Genomic DNA, 19,625 nt, shown 5'->3' with positions numbered 1-19,625 from the left:
GCCCCTCTTGGAGAGCCCAGCAAGCTATGGAGAGTATCCCGCCCACACGGTAGAGCCTGGCAAGCTCCCTGTGTCATAATGGATATTCCAAAAACAGTAACAACAAGTCTCACAATGGAGACATTACTGTTGCTGTTGTTGATGAACAATGAGAGGACTGCAGTGCAGTGCTACCACTGCAGCTAGCTCCCTGGTCCAGAAGGGTCCTCCAGCTCTTATTTTGTGACCAGGGAGATACTTATCATCTAGTTCTTACTCTGGAGAACCTGGCAGGCTACCAAAAGTATCTTGCCCACACAGCAGAATCTGGCAAACTCCCCATGGAGTATTCAATATGCCAAAAACCAGTAACAATGATGGGCCTCATTCTCCTGACCCTGAAAGAGGCTCCAATGTGGCACTTTTTAAAATCTCAGGGCTAGGACTAAGGAGATGTTACTGGGGCCTGCTCGAGGCAATCAATGAACAACAAGATGACAGTGATACAGTGGAGATACTTAAGGCAATTGCCTTGCATGAAGTCAACCCCAGTTTGATCCCCAGAACTTCACAAGAACATCAACACCACATATGCATGCTTTCCCTTGAGCCCTGCCAGGAGTGATCTCGGAGCACAGTCACATGTGGCCCAAATAGCTCCTTCAGAAAAACAAAAAGAAAATCAAAACCCTCATGTATTTTATGTATAAGTACACGATTTATTATCATTTCCATGTTAATAATATACACTCCTGTCAAACCATGTAAGCCTTAAAATAGTGTTTTATCCTAAATCATCTTATTTTTTTAAAAGGGATGTTTCATATTGGCGACTGTACTGAAAATAATAAAAGGCACTTGATAGTGTTCTCTGAGATATATTTTAGAATTAAAATTAGGCGTTCATATAATCAGAAGGCACCTTGAGTTTTATTATTTTCATCATACATTTCAACAGGCATTATTCTATCTAAATAAACACAGCTATATGAAAGAATGGCAGGGTTTTTTGGAGGAGGCATATACAGAAGTGCAACTGGTAAGGTTCAAAACCGTGCTCTTTGCTTTTATACACACACACTTTCCTGGCTTTGAATCATATAGTGGGCAATGCTGGTGTAAAGCAAACACTTCAGCCTGTCCTATCTCTCCAGGACCCGAAAAGAGCTACTTTTAAATCATGGGGCCAGAGCAATAGCACAGCGGGTAGGGCGTTTGCCTTGCACATGGCTGACCTGGGTTCAATGCCCGGCGTCCCATACGGTCCCCCAAGCACCACCAGGGGTAATTCCTGAGTGCAGAGCCAGGAATAACCCCTGAGCATCGCTGGGTGTGACCCAAAAAGCAAAAATAAATAAAACAAATACATTTATCACGATGATGACAATTTATCCTATTATGCCATACTTCTTTATTGAAAGTCCATTCTACTAGCAAAGCTGGAGTGATAGCACAGCGGGTAGAGCGTTTGCCTTGCACGTTGTCGACCAGGCCAACCTGAGTTCAATTCCCCCCCCCCCCTCGGAGAGCTGGCAAGCTACCAAGAGTATATGTCCAGAGGCAAAGCCTGGCAAGCTCCCACAAGCGCCCAAGAGTATATGCCCAGATGCAAAGCCTGGCAAGCTCTAGAAAGCTACCAAGAGTATATGTCCAGGGGCAAAGCCTGGCAAGCTCCCACAAGCGCCCAAGAGTATATGCCCAGATGCAAAGCCTGGCAAGCTCTAGAAAGCTATCAAGAGTATATGTCCAGAGGCAAAGCCTGGCAAGCTCCCCGTGGTGTATGCCAAAAACAGTAACAAGTGTGGCAATGGAGCCGTTACTGGGCCCACTCAAGCAAATAGATAAGCAAAGGGAGGACAGTGCTACAGTGCTACTAGCAAAGAAAATTAAACAGAAATCATTTGCAGACAACTTCTGACCATCATTACCTACAGACCAACATACCGTTAGAGCTTGTTACATATGAAGTTATAAAAATTATGTCTCTGAAATAAACATCCATATCCTTTTGTAAATCTGTAGGTCTGAGTGGACTAGAATTGAAAAGTATATAATAAAAAAAAAAAGCAAGAACAGTAGAAAAGCAATATACAGGAAACACATGAAGTCTTCCTATTTTGAGTAGATTAGAAAAAGCATGGGTCTTAATTCAGTTGTGGGATAACATGCACAGAGAAAAATAGAAAATCTTTGTTATGCATTCAACAGCGTCACAAACCGAACAGACTCCTGGCAGCAATGTGCACCCAATTCAAGAAACAGAAATTTTTTACGACTCCAAAGTTTTCCCTATCACTTTAGTTCCCTGCAAAACTCCAAGACTCGGAGCAAAAGTTATTGTTTTGTTGTTTTAATTGATTTCCTGCCTGCCCTCGGCTAATTTGTAGGTCCTCCAGTCTCAATTTCCGACTTCGTTAGCACCCGACTGCGGTTTTGTGACACGCAGCACACGCGTGGGAAACACCAGGCACTGTGCAACTGGTAAGGTTCAAAACCGTGCTCTCTGCTTTTATACACACACAGCAGGAGCAAGGCACGAAATCTCAGTTGTCTGATTCAAACCCTGCGCCCCTATGCTACTCCTCTGGACACCCGGTATCACTTTTGGTGGAAGCCGACGTGGTGTCTTGCATGGTATAAGACGCACCAGGACGGAGAGTGTCCGATCCCAAGGTCTGGAGCGGACCGCAGAACGCCGGGCACGAAAACCCTCCCCGGAACAGGTGGAAGGAACGGCCGCGGCTGGCGGGGGGAATCCGGAAGCGCCGCTGCGGGGGAACTACATTTCCCACAAGCCCGCGGGGCAGGGCGAGGGGCGGGCGTCAGGGACATTACCGGACAGGCCTTGCCTGGCTATTCCAAGGTAAATGCCGGCACTGCGGCTCCGAGGGAAGAGTAACTTCTAGTCCGCGCCTAGATTTATCCTAGTAACCCTGCTAACCTTTCCCGAACCGACCAAAAGCCGCTTGGCAACTTTGGGATTTCGGGCCCCAGGACCAACCATCCTCACCGCCCTTAGCCGGGCCCCCACGGGGCGCGTGAGGTCGCCTCCCGGATGTTGGAGGATGTGGGGCCAAGACACTGGGTGTCGGGTGTAGACTTGATTGTTGGTGTTAGCTCCTTTTCACCCCCACCCCCACCCCACGCCCTGTCTCCTGTGAACTCGGGAACTGAACCCAGGCCTGCTCTGGAGGGCTCGGTATTAGGGGTGATGCAGTGGCAGGTGCCCAACCCCAGGCTCCAGGCGCCGTCGGGTGGCGGGCGACCTCCCCTCTCCTTCGATTCTTTGGCCAGCGCCTTTGGCTTGGGGCCTCTTAAGCCCGAGGCACCACGGGACGGCCACTAGAGACGTTAAGTGCCGCGCCCCAGGTCACAGACCTAGGTGGCGGGGCTTAAGGTTGGCACTTGGCACGTCTGAAGTCAGTTGCTGTTTCATCGCGAACTCAGACCTTGAACCTCAGCGCAGGGTTGCCGAGGCGCTCCTCCAAGTCTTTACTTTTTGCTCGACCAAACCGTTGCAGCGCGCTGCCTTGAAGCTCAGGTGCATCCATGCCCGCGTCCCTGCACTGCTCTGCTTATCGCCCTGCGCTGGCCAGGACACTTGGGTCAGGCCTGTTGGGGAAAAACAAAACCAAAATTGAGCCTGGCAGGAGCAGGCACGGAGCAGATGCGTTGCGTCCTGGAGGCCCAGCAAAAGAAAAGGGGGTTGGAGGTTTGGTGGGGCGAACAGGGGGAGGTCTAGGGAGGCGTGTACCGGTCGTCCCCTGACCCCTGTCATTTATCTTCTTTCCTGGCACTCGGGACCTAAGGTGAAGGCGCGATCCTCCCCGGGTTCTGGGCCGGCGGTGGGTGGAGTTTTCTACCCGGCTGCGGCTGGCAGCTCTGGGGCGGGGCGTGGGGGAAGGCTCGGACTGACAGACAGACCCCGGCGCGATGGGGGGTGTGGTCGCTCTGCGGGGGTCCTGCGGGGGGCAGAGCAGCTCGGCGCCCACCTCCAGTCCCAGCCCCTCCGCCCGGGGCTAGCAATGCACTTCCTTTCGGTGAGTTGTCGCCTGCGTCCGGCTTCTCGGGCACGGTCCCGCCCCGGGGTGGGGGGGGGGGGGGGAGGAGGAGGAGGACGCTGCCTGGCCACTTTGTCCGTGTGGCCTGGTTCGAGGGCAGGGCAATGGGGGGGACTGACCATCTGTGCTCCCGGGGCCTCCTCCCCGCGGGCATGTTGATCCGCGGCTGCGCTCCATGTTCCAGTTTCATGCAGGCTCCTGGGGACGCTGGTGCTGCCGCTGCTGCCGCCGTCGCCGCCGCCTGAGTCCCGCCCACAGACTGTGGCCCTGTGGCCGGCGCTGGCGGCTGGACATGGCCGAGACCGGGTCGGTGCACCAGACCCGCTTCGAGGCGGCGGTGAAGGTGATCCAGAGTCTGCCGAAAAATGGTAGGTGGCGGTGCCCATCCCCTGGCTGCAGGATGCCCTGGCACGGAGGCCTGTGGGCGCAGTTTAAAGTCTCACCTCCTGGAACCTCTCAGATTCTGGCCTGGCATTAAAACAAAACAAAACAAAACAGAAAAACCGGGAAACACCTTTTCTTCTGCCTTGTTTGGAGGAATGTAATTGAAGGGCAAAGGGGCCAGTGTGAATTGCTTACCTGCTGATCTTTCAAGCCGGAGACAGCCATGATCCAGATTTTAAGTCGATTGTATTGTTCAGAACAGGTCTTGCCACTGGATGGCTGCGGATTTGTGTATGTTAAAAATAAACCCGGGATGGGAATGCTGGTACTGCAGACTCACAAAGTCTGCTATTCCGGTCGTTTGAAAACTTTTGATTTGAAGAGACCAGTATGAAGAACAATAATATTCATTTGTTAAAAAAAAAGAAACTTAATATATATATATATATATATATATATATATATGCATGCATGTGGTATTTATAAGGCAGATATTCTGTTGTGCTGGTGTTTTCTTTTTTTATACTGAACTCTCTGCAGCTCTGGGGGTAGAGGGGAAGTCATGAGCTGTTCTCATATTTAATGTGTCATTTCTCTGGCTACTTATGAGTTGTTTCTCTTTACCTTCAGCTTTCAGCAATTAGAGTAAGATGTGTTTAGCTGTGGTCTTTGTGCATGGCCCGGTAGGGTTTTGCAGAAATTTAAAAATTTGTAGTTAAGTTTAAATTTTTGAACAATGTTTAAAGCAGTTATTCAATTTTTTTTCTATAGACACTTGGAGAAGGTGACATTTTATGTCTACTTTTTTTGTGGGGGGGTTGCATTCTTGACTGTGCTCAGGGCTTATGCCTGTATCTACTCAGGGATCACTCCTGGCAGGCTAACAGGACCTTTAGTGGGTGCCGGGGATTGAACCTGGGTCTGCCACATGCAAGGTAAATGCCCTCCCTGCTGTGCTATGGCTCCAGCCCATAGAGACCGTGATTTTTTATTTTCTCCTTATACTTTTATTCATTATCTGAATTATTTTTTGCAGTAAGCATGTTTTGTGGTGGTGTTTAACTTTGTGTTTTGTGCCATACCTCTATGGGACTCAGGGCTTATTCCTAGTTCTGTGCTCAGGGATCATTCTTGGTAGTGCTCAGGGAATAAGGGGCCAGGGTTGGAATCCTCATTGGCTGCATGCAAGACAAGTGCCTTGCCCTCTTTATTATCTCTGAACCCCAACGTGTGTTTTTTAAATGATTCTCTTAAATATTATTTTTGTGGCATCTTGTAATTTTTTGTGACATCATTAGACATTAAGTATACAAATATATAAGATAGTACTTAATATCATGTTTTCTATTTCTATTAATAATAAGTTGACCAAAGTAATGTCACTGTAAAGAAAATACAGCGGATAATACTGTGCCAGACCTGGGTTGGATCTCTGGCACCACATATGGGTTCCCAAGCCCCCCAGGAGGAATCCCTGAGCACAGAGCCAGGAATAAACCCTAAGCACAGCTTAGTGTGGCCCCAAAAATGTGCTGAGACTAGGTAATAATTTTTCAATCCCATTCAACAAAAATATATTCAGTGCAGATTAAAGGGGTTTTGTAAACCAGTGTGCACAAAATAGTATTCAGTTTAATTTCAGACATGGTCTTGTGGACATAGAGGGGATTAGCTGATAAGAATGAATCAACAAAATATCCTGAAATAATAATTTATTTAGCTATCTATTTGTTGTTGTTGAGGTCACACCTGGCATACCTGGTTACAGCTGCTAGGGTACATAGACCCCTGCTTCTTGGGGGGCTATCAGGCTACGCCTCAGGGGGCATGCAGTGGTGGGAATACGAACAGGCTCCAGGCCCTCATAGTGATTTTTTAATGCTCTGTTTATAGAGCTCATAGAAAATGTGATTTTAATAATTTCACGTAAGTTGTACATTTATCCTTTGTCCTAAACTACACTTTCTTAGATATTTTTGAAAATTGACAGACTTTGTCTCATGTACTACCTTTTTGGGACATTTTGAAATAAGAAACCCATATAATGTAAATACAGTTTAGATTTATATAATATTTGAGAAGGTGTTTCAATAGTGAGATTCCCTGGTTAAGGCTGGAGAGCGAGTACAGGAGTTAGGTGTCTACCTTGCTTATAGAGAGTTTGATCCGGGCTCTGCATATGGGTTCTTGAGCACCAGCAGTTCCTGAGACTACCAGGTATGTGCCCCTGCCATCCCTTCCAAATAAAAGATGTTTCCCTGCCAAATGACACCTATATTGAATAATCACTCAGTATCCTTTTATTCCTGAAACTAAACTGATACTAAGGCAAGCAGTATTGTTATAATGAACTTTGATATTATTTGACCTGCCCTGGATTGTTTTGTAAAGACTTTGATCGTTCCTTGTTGCTTATTTTTTACTTAAGGTATAAGATAGTAGTGAATCCTATTAGTATCTATTCATCATGCACTTGGTCTTTAGAATTGCATGAACAATTTAAGAACAGAGATTCTACTTTACCCTTTGCCTTGTATATGAACAAATTCAATTTGTTTTAAATTTTTGCAATAACTTATTATAGTATATATCATTCACCCTAACTAATAAACTTTTTTTGGTGGGTGGGGGGGTGGGCGGGGGTAGGCACATACCCAGTCATGCTCAGGGCTTAATTCTGGCTCTGTGCTCAGGGATCCCTCCTGGTGGACTGGGAGGACTATCTGGGGTGCTGGGGTATCAAACGCATTCAGTTTTGTGCAAGACAAGTGCTTAACCCGCTGTAATAGCTCTCTCGCCCTACTTTTAAATATACTTGATGGATTTACTGATAGGAAATTTTCAGTTTTTTAAAATTTAGATTTGTGTTAAGTAATAAGTTTTTTTTCTCATTTTTTCTTCTCTATAAATAAGAACTGTATCATTGAAAGATTTTATCTGATAGATACTCCTAAACTAGCATTTATGTTATTAGATAATTATTATTGTGGTTTTGGAATTCTTGGTCAAACCTGAAACACCAGCTCTCAGCTTGTCTGTGTTGTAATCTTCACATTTATAAACTAGCTTTTGATTATTAAAAATTATTATGTAATCTGTAAACATTTTTATTAAGTTTTTTGGCAGTTCTAAATTTTATATTAATTTGGTATAAAAATAATATAAACTCAATGCCAGTTGGCTCCCGACTGACTTATGTGAAGTGGCAATCCACCTCTGGGGAAATCAGTGAGCCTCGTTTCTTGCAGGAAAGGAAAGTCACTTCCAGACCTTTCCCAGGTCTTTCAGGATCTTGCCTTTATCTCAGAAAAGAATTTCAGGAGAGGGGACTGGAGCGATAGCACGGCAGGTATGGCACTTGCCTTGCGTTTGCTGACCCGGGTTCGATTCCTAGCATCCCATATCCCCTGAGCATTACCACCAGGAGTAATTCCTGAGTGCAAAGCCAGGAGTAACCTCTGTGCATCGCTGGGTATGACCCAAAAAGCAAAAAAAAAAAAAAAAAAAAAAAAAAAAAAAAAAAGAATTTCAGGAGAAGATGAGCAGTGACGTATAACAGATTTCAGATTTTATTTTGGGGGTTTTGAGGAAGAGGGGTGTGTGTGTGTGTCTGTGAGAGAGAGAGGAGAGGAAGAGAGCGGGAGAGAGAGAACTAGAGAGAGAGGAAGTGGGGCTGGAGAGATAGCACAGTGGGTAGGGCGTTTGCCTTGCACACGGCCGAACCAGGTTCGATTCCCAGCATGTCATATGGTCCCATGAGCACCGCCAGGAGTAACTCCTGAGTGCAGAGTCAGGAATAACCCCTGTGCATCGCCGGGTGTGACTCAAAAGAGCAAAAAAAAAAAAAAAAAAGAGGAAGAGAGAGGGAAGGAGGAAGAACACACGATCAGGAGGAGAGAATAAGGCTTCTCCAAATTAGAGAGAGCCCCAGTACACATCCCAGCATTATATATGAAAGTACACATCTTTAGAGGGGAGATAGGGAGATGTGGGTGGCACACGTGCACATGTGCTCAGGCACCAAACCCATTAGCCATGACATACATAGTGCAAGCAGCACATAGGTTCTGGCAGCATATGTGCATGCTTCATTTGTTCAAGCTACCTTTTAAAGGGTCTCTCCTGGAACTGGAGTGATAGCACAGTGGGTAGGGTTGTTTGCCTTGCACGCAGCCGACCTGAGTTCTATCCCCGGTATCACATATGCTCCCCTAAGCACCACCAGGAGTAATTTCTGAATGCAGAGCCAGGAGTAACTCCTGAGCATTGCCAGGTGTGACCCAAAAAAAGCAAAAAAAAAAAAAGGGTTCCTTCTGTATTGCCCCACACGGGACTTTCTGCCTAGGTAAGAATCCCCTGTTAGGATGGTAGAGTTGGGCGTAGTTGATGGTCTTCTTTGATATTCCTTTCCTCACCTTTGCTCGTGCTGGACTTTCTCTCAGAGGGGGTCCAGCCTTCTCTGGGTCTGTGCGGGTGCCAGGTAAAGTTCTTATCAGGCATTAGTTCCTGTGTCCATAAGGTAGGTTTTTGCAGCCTCTGGGCTACTGGTTTTATTCCTTCCCAGGAATTCCGTGCTGTGGGGGACCTTTCCCTATCTAACTGCCTGCTTGCTTCACATTGAATGTAAAAGTTTCAAATTGATTTTTGACTTTGAGCCTCACCTGGCCGTGCTGGGAGCTACTCCCGACTCTTGTAGCACTGTCCTCCCGTTGTTCATCGATTTGCTCGAGCGGTCCCAGGAACGTCTCCATCATGAGACTTGTTGTTACTGTGTTTGGTATATCAAATATGTCTCAGGTAGCTTGCCAGGCTTTGCCGTGTGGGTGAGATACTCTTGGTAGCTTGCCGGCTCTCCGAGAGTTGTTTTTTTTTTTTTTTTTTTTTTTTTTTTTTGCTTTTTGGATCTCAACCAGCGATGCTCAGGGGTTACTCCTGGCTCTGCACTCAGGAATCACTCCTGGCAGTGCTCAGGGGACTATATGGGATGCTGGGAATCAAACCCAAGTTGGTCGCGTGCAAGGCAAATGCCCTACCCGCTGTGCTATCGCTCCAGCCCTCCGAGCCCCATTCTATGCAGTGGTCCATTGACCAGGGAGCATGCATAGCATGAGCTTGGGCTTTTGAGCTCTCTATCTAGTCCTATAAGATTTTTGAAATACTTTTGGTCTTTTTGTTTGTTTTGGGGCCATACCCAGCTAGGCTCAGGGCTTAGTCCTGGCTTATAGGCCCTTCCTCCAAGTGCTTAGTGGACCATATGGGCCTAGAACCCTCTGGGGTCAGCCACTCACAAGGTAAGTGCCATACTCACTGTGCTATCTATCTGACCTGGAAACAGATTTAAAAAAAAAATACAAATAAGGAAAAAGAACAATAATACCTGTGTGCTTATTATCCAGGGATTTATTCTCTTTCAGCTTTTTTCGTGTGTGTGGTGTTGGAGGCTGAACCCAGGCCCATTCTTCACCTCGCTGAGCCACACTGCCAGTCCCACTTATAACATTTTCTGTGTATCCTTCTACTGTACTTTTTGTGACTGGAAACAATTTGCAAGGTGGTTTGTATTGGATATGCAGTTTAAACAACTTTTTTTTTTAACTAATAGATTTTGAAGGGCTGGAGCAGTAATACAGCGGGAGGGGGGCATCACATATGACTGACCTGGGTTTGATCCGTGGCACACATATGCTTCCCTGAGCCCACCAGGAATGATCCCTGAGTGCAGCGCCAGGAGTAAGCTCTGAGCACCACCAGGTGTGGCCCCAAAACAAAAACCAAAATAGATGATGAGACTTATCTTACCACTTTTTAGCATTTTTCTACAATTTTAGTGGTTCTAGCAATAAATTATCCTATTGCACATTTATGTCATTTTATTTAGCCAATAGTCTATTACAAACCAGTCATTTCAGGTTTCTTCCCGGGTATTAGGTGTAGTACAACCTAACAGTACTTGCTCTTAAAACTTGGACATTCAAAAAAATAAAAATAGTTGAGACCCAAGCAATACTACAGTGGACAGGCACTTGCCTTGCACAAGGTCCACCAGGGCTTGATCCCTGACACCTCATATGGTCCCCAGAGCACCCACATCAGTAATTAATCCCTGAGTGCAGAGGACCTGAACACACTACCAGCTGTGGTCCCAAACCCCCCTTCAAAAAAAAAGAAGGAAAAGAAAATGAAAGAAATGAAAATATTTTAATTTACTGGTTAATTAATTAAATGTAAATAAATATAAAATCCCAAAGGTTCATAAAATTAAAGGAGTAAAGAAACTTATAGAGACATAGATTCTTTTTCTTCTCCAAAAATACAGTGAAACTTTATTTTACCGTACCTTGGTAGCCTTTGCTTTTGTAAAATAGAAATAATCTTCTGAACGTTTAATAAAATTTAAATTTAATTAAATGTTTTAATGAAACATTTAAAGATTCCTGTTAATATACCTAAGCCAATTTATATCTTAGCTCAATTATGTGCTCCAAGTGATCTGTAATGTATGTTTCTAATAGGTTCATTCCAGCCAACAAATGAAATGATGCTCAAGTTCTATAGCTTTTATAAACAGGCCACAGAAGGACCCTGTAAACTTTCACGGCCTGGATTCTGGGATCCCATTGGAAGATATAAATGGTAATTTTATACAGTGAGTGCTGAAAGACTCATTTTAATGGCATGATTATGTGATGCTTATGTGTTTCTGTGTTATTCTGTGCATAAAGTGTTCTAGATACTTTATACAATGTTTATTCCCCACATATCTTAACACAATTTCACACAAATCCATGATCCATGGCACAGAGCCAGGATTAAGCGCTAAGCACCATCAAGTGTGACCCAATAACAAACCAAAAACGAACAAAAAAAAGGAGATGAGCTAAGGGATATGGTGTTAGTGGTAGAACATGTGCCTTTCCTGAACTTAGCTTCCATCCTGAGCATGTTAGGGTCCCCGGGCACCCAGGAGCACTGCTGGGGGTGTCCCCTACAGCTAACAGGAATAGCCAAAAGGGGGTTAAAGTAATGTCAAATGTTTTCAGTCTCTTACAAATTTTTTTTTTCTTTTTATGCCTGGAATCTCTGAAGTAAGTTACAAAAAAAATAAATAAATAAAAAAAAACCCAACTCCTGTCCCTCTTTTATTGACTCATGCTTTTCAAATGACATTGTTTGCTTTGAGTTTAAAGATAATTAGGAACAAGGGTCTTAACACAGGGACTGCCATGTTAACTTTGACCTATGTCACTCCTGGCCCACTGTACCTGAAGAGAAATTTGATTTTGTTTGTTTTGTTTTGGGTCCACACTGGTCAGTGCTCAGGAGTTACTCCTGGCTCTATGTTTTGGGGATCATTCCTGCAGTGCTCCTGGGTGCTGGGGATAGAACCCTAACTTCTGCATGCAAACCTGCACTTGACCTCTCTGGCCTAAAAATTTGATTTATTACATAATTGAAAGGATCAATGATTCAGAGACACCTTTGCCATTTTCCCAATTGCCTAATGTATGATTTTTTAAAAAAATACTGTTGGAGGGCTGTGGAGATAGTGCAAGACTTAAAACACTGGCCTTGCCTGCAGCTGACACTAGTTCAATCCCAGGCACGAGCTGTGGTCCCATGAACACTACCAGGTCTCACTCTGATGGCCCCTGAGCACCACCAGGTGTGGAAACTAACATGCCCCACTCCCCTTCCCCACCCCATCCTGTGCCACAAACACTGTTGAAGACTTGGCAAATGTCACACATTTTAATCTGGTCCCCAAAATTCATGCAAACTTTTCCTTCATTCAGTCTTTTAACATGTTCATTTCTGTTACTGGTCTTTATAATGACTTAGAAAGTTTTAGGATCAGAGGGGTAGTAAGGCGCTTGCCTTGCACATGTCTGACCTTGGTTCGAACTCTGGCACCTCATATGGTCCCCTGAGCCTGTGAGGAGTGATCTCTGTGTGTAGAGTCAGGGCCAGCTGTAGCTCCGAAATAAACAAACAACAAAACTCTTAAAGAGCTCTTGGATATTTATGAACAAACCTGAGCTGCCTTCATTGTAAAGCCCACTCAACCCTTAGTTATCTCTCCAGTCCCTTACTCATTTTAAATGCCAATTAATTTACCAGTTTATTCATTTTAATATAAGCTGGTGTTTTTATTTGCTTACTTGATTTTTGGGCCATGCCTGGCAATTTTCTTGCTTTTTGGGTCACATCCGGTTTTGCACAGGGGTTACTCCTGGCTCATGCACTCAGGAATTACTCCTGGTGGTGCTCAGGGGACCATATGGGATGCTGGGAATCGAACCTGGGTCGGCTGCATGCAAGGCAAACACCCTACCCGCTGTGCTATTGCTCCAGTCCCTGCCTGGAAATTCTTGGGGCTGACTTGGCTCTATACTCAGGGACCACATGGGGTGCTAGGGATTGAACCCTGGTCAGGCATGTGCAAGGCAAGCACCCTACCTGCTATACTATATCTGTCCCCACTTTAAGTTGGTATAGTTAAAGCAATCCTTTAAAAACATAGAAATGGATCCTGTTAAAAGTAATTACCCTGTAAAAAAAAAAATTACCCTGTAGCATGTAAATTGTATACTGAGCAATTGAAGATCATGTATTTTAGTGAAGAAAATGAATAGACAGTTGTTGGGCGTATGATGTTATGTTAATAAAACCATAAAATTGCAAAGAAAAATCAGGTTTTTTAAGTTGTTATTGGTGCTGTTTTATTTCTAGGGATGCTTGGAGTTCATTGGGTGACATGACCAAAGAGGAGGCCATGATTGCATATGTTGAAGAGATGAAAAAGGTACCCAAAAATAATTTTTTAAAAATTAAAACATTTAAAGCATCTCTAATTTCATCTTATAAGACACATTAGCTTTAAGAAACAAGGGAATTGTACTGTGTGTATAATCTAGATTATTGTATATACTAGGACTTTGTCTTATCAACATCGCAGCATAAATGTTAACCTCAATGTTAAGATCATCTTCCCTATCTTTGTTAACTTTTGCAAGAAGTATAGAAATAAGATTATTTTGAAACATTGACATTTCCTACTTGGAATCTGTCAAGTATCTACACTGTATGAGAAGTGTTTTTGCAAAAAAAAAAAAAAAAGCGGTTTTGCTTTAGAACATTGAATGAGAATGCTTTTGGTTTCCCTGGAAGATATTCCTTATTGATCTTTTAAGTTATTTCAAAGGATCATTTGAGGAGCAAACACACACACACACACACACACACACACACACACACACACATATGGCCTTACGGGTTATTCTTGGTTCTGCAATGTTACTCTTGGCTCTGCACTCAGGAATCACTCCTAACGGTGCTCAGAGGAGCTGGGGATTGAATCTGGCTCAACTGAGTTCAAGGCAAGCACCCTGTTCCCTGTACTGATTTCTTTAGTCCCAAAATCATAGATTTTTTTTATGATGATCTTAGTGCATTTCTAAAAGGATTTTTTATTTATTTTTTTTTCGGTACTCAGGGCTTACTCCTGGCTCTGCATTCAAGGATCACTCCTGGTGGGGCTCAGGGAACCATATGGGGTGCGGGGATCAAAACCAGGTTAGCCACTTGTTGGACTATCACTCTGGCCCCTAAAAGCATTTTTATGTTGGAGATCAGAAGTTATAAACTCTGGGTCAATATGATAATCTTAGGTAAATTAAGTCTGAACAGAAGAAATTGATGGTTTTATGCTAGATGGTTTAATGTAGCAGTATTTATTGTAATCTGTTATATTCTGACTAGACTTTCGTTGTTGATTTATTTTTGTGTCTTATAACCTGCTCAAAGTTGTGCCCTTTGTCACATTTTTGTAATTTTTATTTAGTGAGCGTTGTTTACCCATAACAAAGTCAAAGTTCAATTCTCTTTGCTAGCTGTATCAATAGCACAGTAAAACAAAATGGAGCCTTTCAGTAGTAGAAATAGTTTCTCAAGCCCTTTTGATCTTATTTCTACTTCTAGTTTTTAAGTATTATTACAGTTTTTAGGACACACTTTTATAATGCAAAGTTGAATTGACACAGTGGTAAGGTAAAAAGGTAAAGGCCCTCCCGTTGATCGTCGATTTGCTCGAGCGGGCCCAGTAACGTCTCCATTGGAGACTTTGTTGTTACTGTGTCTGGCATATCGAATACTCTCGGTAGCTTGCCGGGCTCTCCGAGAGGGGCGGAGGAATCGAACTCGGGTCGGCCATGTTGGCCGCTTGTAAGGCGAACGCCCTACCCGCTGAATTGACACAGTGAGTAAAATAAATATACCTATTTTCCTCACAGAATTTCACAATCATGGTTTAAAATGGGAAGGAGTCATTGCCCCTACTTAAAAATAAAGTTGTTTCTTAACTGTACCTAATTGCAGAAGTCAGGGATGTTTGATCTTGTACATGTTTAAAACAAAACTATAAAGAACAAATGATGATAAAAGAAATGAAATAGTAAAATGGGAGAGAAGCCTGGGCTGGAAAGATAAGAATACGGCAAGAAGGACACTTGCCTGGAATGTGGCTGAACTTGGTTCAGTCCTGGGCACCCCATATTGTCCCTGTGAAGAATGATCCCTGAGTGCAGAGGCAGGAATAACCCCTAAGTACTGCCAGATGTGGCCCCCAAGCCAAAAATAAATAACATGGGAGGGAGAGGGGCCTGAGAGATATGATAGGTCCTTGGTTCAATATGGATATTAGAATTTCTGTAGATTAAAATTTTGATTTGGGTGGGACAATAATGCAGGAGATAAGGCGCTTGCCTTGGGTGAGGCTGGACCAGGGTTGGATCCACAGCACTACACAAGGGTTTTCTGAGCACCACCATGAGTGATCCCTGAGCACAGAGCCACGGATAAGCCCTGAGTACTTCTGGCTGTGTCCCAGTCTCCCACACCTTCCAATTTGACTAATCTTTTTTTTTTTTGCACTTGATTATTAAGTTTTTAACTTTTTCAAATTGTGGTAATTTAGAGCCAGAGTGATAGTACAGTGGGTTGGGGATTTGCCTTGCATCTGGCCGACCTGGGCTCAATCCCCAGCATCCCATATGGTCCTCTGAGCATCGCCAAGCATAATTCTTGATCACAGAGCCAGGAGTAAGTCCTGAGCACCAGGTGTGACCCAGAAACAAGTCAACAAAAAGAAGCTGGGAAAATATCATTTTATACTATCATAGATAAAATAGTTTATGATTTTACAAGATTTGTTCCTTTCAATTACAGATTCTTGAAACTATGCCAATGACTGAGAAAGTTGAAGAATTGCTGCATGTCATAGGTCCATTTTATGAAATTGTAGAGGATAAAAAGAGTGGGAGAAGTCCTGATTTGACTTCAGGTTTGATGACTTTACCTTTTTTTTTTAAATTCAACAGTTGATATATATGCATGAATTTTTGTTTATATATCTATTTTTTTTCTTTCACATGCTAGTCCGATTGGAGAAAATTTCTAAATACTTAGAAGGTAGGAACAATAAAATCCATATGAAATTTTTATAAAAAATTAAGTGCTGAAGGAGTTCTGCACAAATATAGAATAGCTGACCTCTCAGGGGTTTTCATTCTGGGGCCGGAGAGATAGTAGAGACACTTACCTTGCATGGAGCGATGGCCATGCATCTGGTTCAAATCCCCACTGCCACTTATGGTTCCCAAACACCACCAGGTATGACCTATGACCCCTGAGCACAGAGCCAGGACTGACCCTTGAGCACTGCCAGGTATGGCGCCACACCCCTCAAATTCTTTTTTTTCTAAGCAAGCAACAGATAACATTAAAAAATATAACCCTTTCCATCTTATTTACTTTGTTGTTGGAGTGATACTGGTAGTGCTCAGGGCTCACTCCTAGCTCTGCATTCAGGGCTTACTCCTGGTAGGGTTCGGGAGTCTTCTGTGGTGCCAGTGATCGATCCTGGGTCAGCGATTGACAAGGCAAACCCTTTCGCCACTGTACTATCTCTCTGGCCTTGTCTGTTTATTGTTTGGGGACATTTGGTAATGCTAAGAAGCCCTTCTTTGCAGTGCCTGGGGGACCAAGGGTGCTGGGGAGCTAAGCCAGCCCTTTGCGCTGTCTCTGAGCACAGTATTTGGGGGTCGCTCTCGGCAGTGCTTGGGGACCAGCCAAGCTGGGGAGCACCCCCTGTCCTCCAGTGTGCAAAGCAATGTGCTGCAGTCCCTTGCGCCATCTCCCTGGCCTCTAACAAGTTTTAAAATAGATATATCATTATTTGGTTAACTATAAAATTGTAAGCCTACAGGAATAACTTGATAAAAACTACACGTGGTTTAAAAAAAATAGGGGTCAGACAGGTAGTACAGGAATTAAGACATTTGCCTAGTAGCCCTGCCAATGCTGGTTAATTTCCTGGTGTCTCTTATCATCCCCCGGGCACTGCCAGGGATCACACTTGTGAGCACAGAGCCAGGAATAGCCCGTCAGCACTGCAACTGTGGCCCCAAAACAAACAAAACAGAAAACAACTTGGCATCAGGGCCAGAGGGATAGTAGAGAGGATGGAGCACTTGCCTTGCACAAGGCCAACCCGGGTTTGATGTGAGACATGCCATATGGTCCCCCGAGCACTATCAGGAGAAATTTCTGAGTGTTTTCTGCACTCTGCCAGGAATAACATCTGAGCATCACCAGTTGTGACCCAAAAAGGGAAAAGAAAAAAAACAAAAACAAACCCAAACACTTCATGTCACTTTTTTCCCCCTGGTATTTCTGTTTACAGGTTTTCTTTTATAACAGATTTTGCACAGTGTTTGAGAACAGTAATCTTTCATCTTTCTGCTTTCTTTTTGTTTTCTTTCGGGGGGGCGAGTGGGGGGGCTGGCCTTACCTAACAGTGCTCAGGGCTTACTTTTGGCTCTGCACTCAGAGGTTCTGGCAGTGCTTTGGAGACCATATGGGGTGTTTGGAATAGAACCTAGGTTGGCAGCTTGCAAGGCAAATGTCTTATCCACAACATTCTTTCTTCCTTTTCCTCCCTCCCTTCCACTTTCTTCTCTTCCTTTCCTTTTTTTCTTTTTCCTTTTTTTTAAACTCAGGAGTGACCTCTGGCTGTGCTTAGGGAACCATATGCAGTGCTGGGAGAATCAAATTGGGGTTGACTACAGGAAAGACAAGCACTGTGTGTGTGTGTGTGTGTGTTGTTAGTGTGTCTGTGTTAGTGTGTGTATATGTGTGTATGTATGTGTGTGTATATATGTGTGTTAGGGTGTGTGTGTGTGTGTGCACGTGTGTGCATGTGTGTGTAGGTGCGGGGAAAGACTGGGTCACACCCAGCAATGCTTAGGGCTTATTCCTGGCTGTGTGCTCAGGGATCACTCCTGCTGGAACGTGGGGAACCATAGCAGTGCCAGGGGTCAGCCTTGTGCATGGAAAGTGCTCTGTGGTCTGTCTTATCTCTCTGAGCCCCGAGCCAAGTGTCTTAGCCCCCATACTATCTCTGTAGCCCAAATTCATGCTGTTTAAGTGAACATTTAAGTTGTTTCTTTTTCTGTTTCTTAAAAACAATTCTGCTGAGAGGGGCTGGAACAATAGCACAGCGGGTGGGGCGTTTGCCTTGTACACGGCCAAACCGGGTTCGATTCCCAGCATCCCATATGGTTCCCTGAGCACCGCCAGGGGTAATTCCTGAGTGCAGAGCCAGGAGTAACCCCTGTGCATCGCCAGGTGTGACAAAAAAAAAATTCTGCTGAGAGTGGCAAATGCCACTTTGCATGTGTGGAACTGTAATGTCTGTAAGAAATAATATTAGGGGGCAGGATGGCACCTTAGGGCTCTTGCCTTAGATGCAGGAGCATCATCTCTGCCCTGGCAGAGATCCCTGGCCACTCCCGGATCTAGTCCAGTGGGATACTAGGCACCACTGGGTGTGGCCCTGGTGGGTTCTCAGCACTGCCAAGTAGTCCTGGTGGCCCTGAGCATGTGGCATCACCAGGCTGAACAGTGGACTGGTATGCCCTGTTGCACAAATAGCACACATGGGCCTCCTGAGCTCCACTCCTGGGGCCCACAAAGAAAGAACGCTAGAGGCCCATTGCTACATTGTAGGCTGTGGAGGTTCAGACTTTTGTTAAGATACTGCCAAAGTGCAGAGAGTTTGTAATTTTGACTTTCTTTTAAACAAGACTTCTTGTTTAAAGTAGCCTGTTACACTAAATACAAGAGATATCTGTGTCACATGGGCATTTTCAGAAGGTACATATTTAGTAAGTTTTAAAATCAAAAGTATGAGATTTGTTCTTTTTCAAGATTATGATAGGTTTAGAAATCAGGAACTTCCTAAGCTCTCCAGCTTACTCCCCCCTTCCCACCCCCAAGTTATTTTGATTATTCTGGACCCCTTTCATTTTCATAGAAATTAATTAGCTTGTTGCTCGAAAGGCCCTCCCGTTGATCGTCAATTTGCTCGAGCGGGCCCAGTAACATCTCCATTGGAGACTTTGTTGTTACTGTGTCTGGCATATCGAATACTCTCGGTAGCTTGCCGGGCTCTCCGGGAGGGGCGGAGGAATCGAACTCGGGTCGGCCATGTTGGCTGCGTGCAAGGCAGACGCCCTACCCGCTGTGCTATCACTCCAGCCCTGCTATCGCTCAGCTTGTTAGTTTTATATTAATTTTTTGTTTGTTTTTGACCCACACCCAACGATGCTTAGGGGTTACTCCCGGCTCTACACTCAGGAATCACTCCTGGCAGTGCTCAGGGGATGATATGGGATGCTGGGGATTGAACCTAGGTCAGCCACGTGCAAGACAAGCACCTAACCTACTGTACCATCTCTCTGGCCTCTGTTCAGTTTTTAAATGTCGACTTATTCTCCTAGGTATTTCCTTATTCCATTTAAATTTATAAAAAAAAATTTCTCTTCCATTTGTTGTTTCTGTAGTCTCAGTCTCAGTGCCCAGACACTCAGAGGCAGTGTCTGACATTTGGTTGTGGTGTTGGCACACCTCAGCTCTGTGAATGCTTTGTCCTGTGTGCCTTTGGTAATGGTGCTGGTCAGGGGTCACACACCTGGTTGAAGTGCATCAGAGATCACATATTTTGTTGTGGTCCCAGGCTTATTCTCAGCAATGTGGTGGTGGTGGTGGGGGGGGGGGGGGGGGGTGCTACAGTCAGGATTGGACTTTACTTGTGAATTTTTGCAGAAAACTCCAGTGCTTGACACGGGATTGCAGCAGAATTGG

The 19,625-nt window shown here is 44.6% G+C and overlaps 1 protein-coding gene across 2 annotated transcripts in view; it reads left to right on the top strand.

Annotated features, from left to right (window-relative positions):
- Positions 1-3,867: 3,867 nt before the first annotated feature.
- ACBD5 (acyl-CoA binding domain containing 5) overlaps positions 3,868-19,625 on the top strand; it is a 28,992-nt gene continuing 13,234 nt past the window's right edge. Inside the window, exons 1-6 of one of the 2 annotated variants that reach the window (XM_056132483.1) lie at positions 3,868-4,019; positions 4,225-4,408; positions 10,937-11,057; positions 13,155-13,227; positions 15,648-15,762; positions 15,858-15,890. In XM_056132483.1, coding sequence (XP_055988458.1) covers positions 4,005-4,019; positions 4,225-4,408; positions 10,937-11,057; positions 13,155-13,227; positions 15,648-15,762; positions 15,858-15,890 — 541 coding nt within the window. In that variant the 5' untranslated portion in view covers positions 3,868-4,004. The remainder of the gene's footprint in view (positions 4,020-4,224; positions 4,409-10,936; positions 11,058-13,154; positions 13,228-15,647; positions 15,763-15,857; positions 15,891-19,625) is intronic. The other variant, XM_056132490.1, reaches the window with a different exon arrangement.

This window comes from Sorex fumeus, unplaced genomic scaffold (assembly GCF_029834395.1).
Source record: "Sorex fumeus unplaced genomic scaffold, SorFum_2.1 ptg000007l, whole genome shotgun sequence".
In the NCBI taxonomy this organism is placed as follows: domain Eukaryota; kingdom Metazoa; phylum Chordata; class Mammalia; order Eulipotyphla; family Soricidae; genus Sorex; species Sorex fumeus.
This window is presented reverse-complemented; position numbering and strand designations above follow the sequence as displayed.